This window comes from Channa argus, chromosome 11, assembly GCF_033026475.1.
Source record: "Channa argus isolate prfri chromosome 11, Channa argus male v1.0, whole genome shotgun sequence".
NCBI classification, from domain to species: domain Eukaryota; kingdom Metazoa; phylum Chordata; class Actinopteri; order Anabantiformes; family Channidae; genus Channa; species Channa argus.
Genome location: NC_090207.1, coordinates 24,573,228 through 24,583,062, shown reverse-complemented (window position 1 = coordinate 24,583,062; position 9,835 = coordinate 24,573,228). Strand labels below are relative to the sequence as shown.

Sequence of the window (9,835 nt, the reverse complement as noted above, 5' to 3'; positions counted from 1 at the left end):
CAATAAAAAGACAGTAGAATTATCACTTTTCTGACTGTTTCAACTTTTTGAGAAAATATAATATTGTAAAAGTAGAATTCATAGTAGCGCTGCTGTATTGGATTGCATTTGACTGTACGTAATAAAGTGGTGTGTGTGTTTGAAGAACTCGAGTTGCAGGAGTAACGATTACTTGGTCATTCTAGAGTAATGTGGTTGCAAGTTTTAACAAGTAAATCTGATTATTGTTTGAGTAAATACAACCGAGAAATTCTAAGTTTCAGGAAATTAGCGCGATTTAATTTATTGCTTTGTCTGGAATCATTTTGGAATAAAACAGAATACGGCTGTTTTCGTTATAGAAATACAAGTGTAAGATTTTTTGTACCTGTTTAGTTATTAAATCATTTTCTGATTCTCAACTGTACTACATTTTATAAGAATTTGGTAGCACAACATACAATTCTCTTTGATTAAGGTTAACTAATTATAGGTCAATTCAAAAATGCCCTAAACCTTTCTGAATTGGACTCTGACTTGCATTAGGTAGAACTGTTTCAGTGATCAGGCCTACATCCATCCTACTGTCGGTCTCCTCCTCTCCGCCTCTCTTACTCTGCCATTGGTTAGCACGAGGCAGGCTCCCGAGATGATGATGCATGGAAAAGGGGGGTAAAGTCGGAGCACGTCTCCCCCTGACGCGCACACATGCACAGCAAAAGTGAAGTGAAGATGCTTCTTCCCTCTCGATCAACAGTGCAGCCCGTGAGCCATTCACTACTACTACTCTTTCTTTTTTTTCTTCTTCTTCTCCTCCTACCACAGCACCAAACAGCCAGTGGCTTACTGGAGGAACTTGCTCAGCCGGAGCTCGTCCAGCTCGGGTAAGGAGAGAGGAGGCACCAGAGATCCGGAGCAGCGTCACCCCTGTAACGTATCTGTGGAGAGCTACGCGTCGGTATGGGTGCGCTGAAAAAAGGACCTTACCTCTCCGTTGTGGGCCTCTTGCTTCTTATCTACTGCACAGCATCCGTGATGTCCAGAGGTAAGAGCTGTGCCCGTGTCCGTGCATGGCCACATTGGGTGGCACTGAATGCTTTTTACCCGGCGTGAAGAAAACCAGTCTCCTATGTTCCATCCTCGTGGTTACGCACCACTTGCCACATTTCTTTTATGAGTATTCATTTATGATTTCAAAGCTTTGCAAATATACCACGGTGCACATTTCCCATTTCAGCGTGTTTTACTATCTTTTCTCTGATTCACCCCCGGACTTACTGTCACTGTTTAAGCTTTCTTTCTCCCAATGCGCAGCAGAGCATCTAATATTGATTCATCAAGCCACAGCTCACACTGTCAAGTTCCCACACTCTTTATCTTTTTTCATATCCCCCCTCTCTCAAATCGATGTTAATTGCTCCATTTTCACTCAGTTCTCGCAGTCTTTAATGAATCCATCCCCATGACCGCGCTGCATTCGGCTTTTAATACAGGCACGCCTGTGCAACAGGCATGTCAGCGCATTTCTCTCTGTTAGTTACAGTGGAGACTTTGTCTTCATTTTCAAACGATCCCCTCCCTGGTGTCACGGAGTGGACACAGTGTGAAGGAAAATGATGGGCTGTGGAAGGCTGTCTGTGCGGGGAGCATTTCTGTTGATTTTAAACATAATATCAGCAAATCATTCAGCCACCGACGCACAAAAAGGATTTTTGAAAGGGCTGGGACGAGTTTGCAGCGCCCATGTGCTTCACAAAAAAGATAATCAACGCGTTTTCTTTTTTTTTTTTTTTTTGGCACATATTGTTGGTTAAAAACACAGCTGAATGTGTGGTGGCCGTGGCAGGTGGCAGAATAAAGAGGATGATTCTGGTTATTACTCCACAAAAGAGTATTTCTCAGGTTTGATGACAAATCATACTTGATGAAGAGACTTTTCCATAACTGAGGTTTTGGTGAGAGGAAGCTCCTTCACCACTTTGAATGTAATGTTAAAACACTAAGCACACGACTTCATATCAATGTGTTTCCTTTTGCTTCTGTGTTGATCTGGTAAATGTAGATCATAAGTATGTTCAGTTATGGCACTTGAATCTGATGGGACATTACTGTTTTTCACACAATCTAAACTCACTGTATGGATGCCGGTTGAGGGGAAATGAGTTCAGTGATAGATTGAGGTCACAGCTTTCTGTCAGTTGCAGCCTGTGGGAGCTAAGTGATACAGAAGAACATATCAAAATATTTTTTTCATATTGGTCGATATGGATCGTCGTCCGCAGATAATAAAAGTCATTATTATCTACTGCAAGATGCAATGATGTTCTCCGTATCGTAGTGGAACATATGTAATTAATAACTAAATATATTTACGGCAAATCTATGCATTAATGCCAGTGGCTCTGAACTATTTTGGCTTGTTACATTTGCAGTCATAATTGTAACTGTGTGTTCAGCGGAAGTTAAATATGCGCTCATGTGATTTAAGCCTTGTACTTTTATAAATGTTGGGGGAGTCACAAGAAAGAGGTTTGAAAATGAATTGTTAAAAACTGTGGCTGTGTTGAACTCAGTGTTGGTCAACGTCCAGAAACCCTGGATTCCGCACGTCCCACAGTGCAACTTCCCTTAAATCGCCTTGACTTTTAAAAGGCAACAGCTTTTAAACTCTGAAAAGTATTAAGTTTAATCCCCAGATGACAGCAATATGGTGCAAATTAATCAAACTTGCTTTAATTTGTTATTTACTAAACTTTTACATTATTTTTAATAACCCAGAGACATAGCACATTAATCAACATCACTGGCTACTTTGCAACTGTTGCCCCTCAGCCAGATGTTAAATTAGCCAGTGAAACACCAGTAAAACACAACATATAAAATAGAGACAGATGACCACGATCTAAATCTGAGAATCTAAAGAGAAAATATTGTGAAATAGTCGACAGTCAGTTGCCGACTATGTGTGATTTCAGCTCTCTTTGCCTGTTAACTATTTTTTAAGGTTATACGTAAAAGAATGCATCCTGCTGTTGTATATTTTATGGCTGGATGTTCTGGGATTGGGAGGCTTTTATTGTGAAGTGGCATGTTTTCCTCCTTCCTGGTTTTACCAAACCAGTAGCTCCATAACAAATACTTCATAATAAAAGACTTGACAGAAAGCTGAAGATGTAAAAATTGTGGGTCTGATGTTCTATGGATAAAGAGTTTGTCTCCTAAGCAACAGTGAGTGAACAATTTGAATTTAGATTTTATTCAGACTTTTTGTCACTTCCTGTGTGCAAGTTATACCAGAGTGTTTCATTTAACAAATCAGCAGTTTGTCATTTGCATTGTGTGAAATTGGTTGTGTAGCCTTTGTAACCATTATTGAGGCTAAACTGGATAGTGGAGTTATACTTGTATTGGCCAAAATTAATGAGGGGGCCATAACATTAGAACCACCTCTTCTTATGATGCAATCCAGTATGACTCCCCTACGCACTTTGACCTCGATAATAAACACATACTAGAATTATCCCCTTTCTAAAAGTTTCCACCTAAAAACTGAGAAATTATAACCTTGTAAAAGTAGAATTCATGGCAGTCACTATATCAGATTGCATTCAATCGCACAGGATGGTCATAATGTTAATCCTGATTGGTGTAATATGTCATTTGTTCATTGATTGAATTGTTTTTGTCTACAGAATCTACAAGGAAAAACAAATAGACATTCTTATTACAATTAGTATCTTTATTTTTAGCACTTTCATTTTTATCAGTTGGCCAGACAGTGGCCAGTCCTGAGTTTGAAAGCTGTGTTTTTATAATTTTTATATATTTGTGTATATGTGTGTATATAGATAGATAGATAGATAGTGAGACTTTGGCCAGTGGCTGTGTCCCTCCTGGCCTCCCGTAGAACTGCCTCTCCAATTGACTAATCAATTCATGGACTAATTAATGGATTGAGCTACATACCAATATCACTCCTAATGCTTTCGTAATGTTAGTGGCAAGAATCAACGTGACATTTTTGACTCTGTCCAGCTCCCCCAGTATGTATATTGCCAACACTTTCCCTGTTGCCATTTCTCTGCACATCACATCAGTCCCAAAGGCCATAATTGTAACGACAGGTGTCACACGGACATTTCCCCACAAGGTTGACTCCACGAGCCAAACAGCAGCACACGCAGGAGTCTGGCCTCAGCGGGAACTGACAGTTGTAGCTTGCACTCAGCAAGATTGAAGCTTTAGAGGATCATTGGTGATGTTTGGTTAGAAATGAGACTCACGCGATGGGTCACGAAGGAGGGCTCCTCCTGTGCAACGCAGCTCTGAGTAAAGCTGGCGTGGCCCAGAGGGGGAACTTTAAAAGGCTTTTCAATCATGACACACACAACTGGTCATGAAACGCAAACTTCCTTAGCTGCCGTGTTAGATGTGACATGCTCACAGATCAGGTTTGCTGTGTATTTATCTCCTAATGAAGCCCTGCTCAAAGATGCAGAAAGGCTATCAGAGTGCATTGATATGTAATATCCTCTATAACCTAACTTCTGATGAGGCTCTTGTTGATTTCATTTGACATGCGGGTGCATTTATTTGGGAGTTGATGATTAATTTATGTGACGTGTGATTTAGCAAGAGAGAGAAGGTGTGTAAGAAAAATAATGAGGAAGGGGATTAACTGATATTTGATGGAGGATTGTGGAAGTCACTTCATTTGCCTGTAATTAAACAGGTTGTGCTGTTAAGTTTTCTGAATGTGTTATATGATTACAAGTTTATGTTACAGTATGTATGGAGCTGCAAATGTTCTCCTAGTTGGAAAGAGTCAAATTACACAGACACCCAGGCCCCTGGTGGTCTCCTCATTTGATGAACATTAGTAGCACACAGCATCTTCCAGCTCCACAGATGGATAATTGTGTCAAGTCTTGCTGAAGTAATCACCGCCACATGGTGTGTGATGGTGTGTGATGGCGTATTCTGACGCTGCACCATCGAGCCTCCATTCTCTCAATGCTGTAGTTCACCCTTGACCCTGTTGTCCTCCTCTTCATCTTCAGGTTGGGGTTTTGTTTTCTAGAAAAAACAAGTGTAAATCTTAAGTTTTTTTTTTTTTTTCCATATTTTGCTGTGTACAGGGCTTCTATAAAAACATACAAAGGTCAAATCTGTTATTTTCCCTCAGAGAAAGTAAAGGGGCTCTTATATTTTCCCTGCAGATTTGAGACTGAATCATCACAGTCAAGCTGCTGTGGGTGACAATATGCGCAGTTCAGTGCCCAGATTTACATTTAAATGAAACCAAATGGCTGTACATTCAAAAATGATATACAGTAATGATGATGGTAATAAAAGCAAATTCCTGTTTCATATTGGACTGGCTCCTATTTGGGATTGCTGTCATTCGGGGACTTTGCAGGTACAGCTGGTGAGTTATTTCTTTGCTATGTCAAGACTATTACCTTCACATTTCATGAGTAGATTCATCAACTTGCTGCCTAAGAGGCTTAATGTAATCAGCCATCAGCTCTAGGCTCTCCTGTCCCACTATGTGGCTGAATGGAGCTCCGACAAAATCATTTTTTTCCCAACTAACCATCTGTTATCTGTAAGTTGCCATTCAAATGTAGGGCGCAGTATCACCAAATTCAGAGAAATGTGAATGATAGTAGCCATAATTAATGTTTTTTTTTTTTCCATGTTCAAAATACATTATTGTGATTTCCCATAACAGAAGGGGGGGGGGGCACGTAGTGTAAAATGTAGATGAATTAACGTCTGGGTTGCTGTTGTGATGTGACGACGTAAGCAGAGTTTCTGGTCCTTGTGGCTACTGAAGCTAGTTTGTTGTCATTAAGTCAGCCAAGTAGCAGGCTAGTGGCTGCAGTGAGAAAGGACAGTGGAAATTTAAAAAATGAAATCACGAAGGGTAAGAGACAACACGATGGGAGTTTTACAAACAGGGACTACATGTAACCACAGGGATGCTCTGGGTATGTTGGTATAGCTTTTGTTGAAATGTGTCTTTAATTAATTGCTTACCCAAGTGTGTTTGGATGGCCTCATTATTTTAGTGATTTTGCACTTTGGATTTGGATATTTAATGATGTTACATAGATTTAGTTTGCTGAAATAATGTTGAGAGTTTTTTAGCCTGAATGCAAACTCAGGCTTTTGTGGTCTTGTACAGTTATGTCCAGCTGGTCTGATGAGGGAAAAGTGAACAGAAATCTTTTATAAGTGATAACTACATAAAAGATTATATTGTGTTTTGTCTTGTCTTGTTTAAATTTATTTTTAATGTTATTTTTTTTACCTATTGGTTCAATAAAAGGCTGCTGCTTTAAGAACATGACCCTTGCATCCCTTGGATTTGGTTTTTTAAAATTCAAGCAGGTGTGGATACTGAAAATTTCATCAACCAGGTTGAAACAGGATGAACAGCCAAGAAGCGTGCTGTTGTCTAAACCAGACATCCTGGACAAACATCTTTTTTCTCTATATTTTTGCCGTTCAGTAAAATCTTGACTCTTGTTGCAAAATCAATGCTACCCAAAAGATTCACCACCTCTCTACTGTTTTAAACATGAGGGGGAAAAAAGGTCCGAAATAATAGGTTTAGTTCAAGCACATTAAATTAGTTTGTAACTGCAGGCTACATTTCCCCATTTACATCCCTGTCAATGTTGAGACCACACTGTGAAATAGTCCTTGGTTGTTGTGCAGAGGAAGCACATACATTTAAACACAGCTACTGCTTTTACTGTAACAACCAAAGCCTCAGCGTCACTATTTTCAGTGAATCAATTTACTATTAGTTTTTTTTTTTTTATTTAGAACTCTGCAGAAAATGCTCAAGTTGCTGCTTAATGTGAGGGGATGGCAATCAGGACAGGGCGAGAAGACCCACTCCGTCACAGTGTTAAATCATCTAACAAAGCTGCAGATGCCCTCCATTCGTCTCAGTCAGGAGATTCAATCAGTTGTGCTCTTGGAGCCACATGTCTTCATTCTACAGTCCTGTCTAGACTGCAGCCGAGTAGGTTTCTTTTTAAATAATGCAGCCCTTGCATGAGCCCTAAATGACACATGCGGACACGGCTTTATTCTAGGGAGGTTTGTTTTGTTGTTGCTGTTATTTTCTAGCACTAAAGAACTCCCTAAGGGTGATAACACCCTTGGGATTTGAATGTAGTAGGCGGAGGATTTTATAATGTGTTGTATAATGATGACCAAAAATGAAAGGAAAAAAAACTTATAGAAGGATAAACTGCCTTTTCAAAAAGGGCTAGAGACAAGGGGCATCATCTTTGTGGGGCTTAGAGACATGTGTATTAACATTGATATAAATTATCTTCTCTTAGTACTTTTCAGACGATATTTTATATTAAGATTTAATATGAAGAATATAATGACTCAGTCCTTACTTACTCTTCAAGTGCTGTGCACATTTACAACTGTAGAAATTACAGATGAGTTGAACATTTTTTTTGGGGGGGGGGGGGGTATGAGCATATGAGCACAGGCCCAGGGACCCGAGGGACAAAGGGACAAAGCCTCTGAAGTAAACGCTCATATGTCTTGTTTTCAGGGGCTCAGTTAAGATGCAAAATAAGCACAAAAAAAACTCAAAACATCTCAAATTACAAACAAATACCTTTAAATATCCAAAACAGGCAAACAAAAAACAAGAAATCACCATGAGTAGACACATATTTCACCCTGTCTGCACCCAGGGGTCCATTTTATCAAAGTACATCCATAGTTTTCTGCCAAAAAATCTAAATTAACTTGTTTTTAACAGCCACTTTAACACACACATAACAGTAATAAAGCAATATACAAAACTGCTATTATGTCATCTTAATTTCTTACATGCGTTCTAAATAAAAACATATTCATTGCTGCAAACTGTAATTAATCACACTTGTACTGTGAAGCAATTATTCTCAAGGATCTGCAGAGGCAGAACAGTCTTTTTACAAAAACACAGCTCTAATGTGTGTTTTTGTTCACGTTAATTTAGTCTTTGCTGCAGACCCAGTGCCGGCATTACATCTGTGCGGTGATATAGTCTGAATTTAGATGTGTCAGGTTGCACGGTGAACTTCTTCATATCTGTGTTTACAGAGTGTGCACCAGATGAGCTTTTTACAAGACTGCTTTATGATAGCATCCTGTTCAGCAAACCCCTAAGCTCCATAAGGTCCACTGGGGAATGTATGTGAATGTGCTTATAAACTCGCTCACACACACAAAGTAATTAGGAAACCCACTCCCCGTCCTGTGTAAATTTTGTTTTCACTTCATTGCAGGGACATATTTGATAGCGTCTGGGTGTGGGCTTCTATGGAATCAGAGTGGAAGGAAAGGTGAGGTCTCATCTTCTTATCAAGTCGGAGAGAATTCAATATTGTTATCGAAAAACATGTCCTGGTGATGTATGGGGTCGTGGCTGAAATCTATGTCAGCCGATCTCAAGTAAATGGCCTTTTGAATGACTGGAGTTTCTAAGTGAATCTCTCACAGTCTGTCCATTGGAGCTAAGATAAAGGAGTGTCATCATCACATGGTGTCGACCACCTTTCGGTGGTGTTTGTTATGCTAGTGTTCCAGGTCTAGGCGATGGTCTCGTCACTCAGTCTACCACCTAGATTCCCCTGGGATTTTGGACCTACATTTATAATCCTGGAGGGGGGGGGGTACTTTACATTAGTGGTCTTATTTTATCATTACAGCCTCCAGCAGAACCTATGTGGCAAACCAGGCTATAACAAACATTTCCAGAAAAGTTTGGAGGCTGTGCGAAATGTAAGTTAAAAAAAGAGTTAAAACCTAACAACTTGATTGTAAATTGTACAAAGAAAACAGATGTTCAAACTGAGAAATGTAATTGTTTTTGATTTGCACATTTTGAATGCGATGCCAGCAAGAAATCTCAAGAAAAAAAGCTGCGGCAGTAGCATGTTTACCACGGTGTCGCGTTGCCTCTTCTAAAAACGCTCCGAGGAGAACAATAGCTTTGATTTGAAAGCAAAAGCTTTTCCCCATTTCTGCTTGATACAGGTTTTGTCAGCTCTGCAGTTCAGGTCCTGCTCGGGTTTATTTTTTATTTATTTATTTTTTTGGCCTCACAATGCTCCAGATGTTTTCAGTGGTAGCAGGTCAATGGAGCATCCAGACTCTTTCACTACTGAGCAATGCTGTTAATACGTGCACAATGTGCTCCGTTTCAAAATTAAGGTGTGAGCATAGCTGTTATTTCATGCATATATTCAATAAAATAACATCTGGACAGGCTTACTAATTATAATGGCAACACTAGTCATAAGTTGGCATTTCATGTTTGAGCCGAAGCACCACTGTGTCACACAGCTGTTCACATGGCTGTAGACTTTAAAGGAGGCATTCACTGATTTTGCGCTTGCCTCCTATGGTTACAGTTATGGTAGTACGTATACATAAATGCCATTAAACTCCCCTTTGACTTCACTATATTAAAATATCTCTCCACTTCTAGCTGAAAAATGCCTCCAGAGGACATCACTTGGAGGAACCTTCCGTTCATATCTTGTTGTTCTTACTATGAAGTTCTGTATAAAGGTCAACCTAGTTTTCTGAGCTCCTGCGGATAACATCACCTTAAGCTCCTAATGAGAAAAAACTCCTCAAGGTGACGTCATCTGGAGGAGGTTTCAGCTAGAAGCAGAGAAATGTATTAATGCAGGAAAGTCAGAAGGACTTTTAAAAGCATTTACACACTAAATGAAAGCCATAGAAAGTGCACTGTGGGTATTTCGGCATTTCCTTTTTCATCTTTTCATGGGTTAAAAAAGCACTGCCTGCTTAATGTGAG

At 39.7% G+C, this 9,835-nt stretch overlaps 1 protein-coding gene across 4 annotated transcripts in view; it reads left to right on the top strand.

Annotated features, from left to right (window-relative positions):
* The first annotated feature begins 650 nt into the window (after positions 1-650).
* Positions 651-9,835, top strand: part of unc5db (unc-5 netrin receptor Db) — a 202,604-nt gene continuing 193,419 nt past the window's right edge. For 3 of the 4 annotated variants that reach the window (XM_067521862.1, XM_067521861.1, XM_067521863.1), the window contains exon 1: positions 652-1,024. In XM_067521862.1, coding sequence (XP_067377963.1) covers positions 940-1,024 — 85 coding nt within the window. In that variant the 5' untranslated portion in view covers positions 652-939. Of the gene's footprint in view, positions 1,025-9,835 lie in introns of all 4 variants that reach the window. The other variant, XM_067521864.1, reaches the window with a different exon arrangement.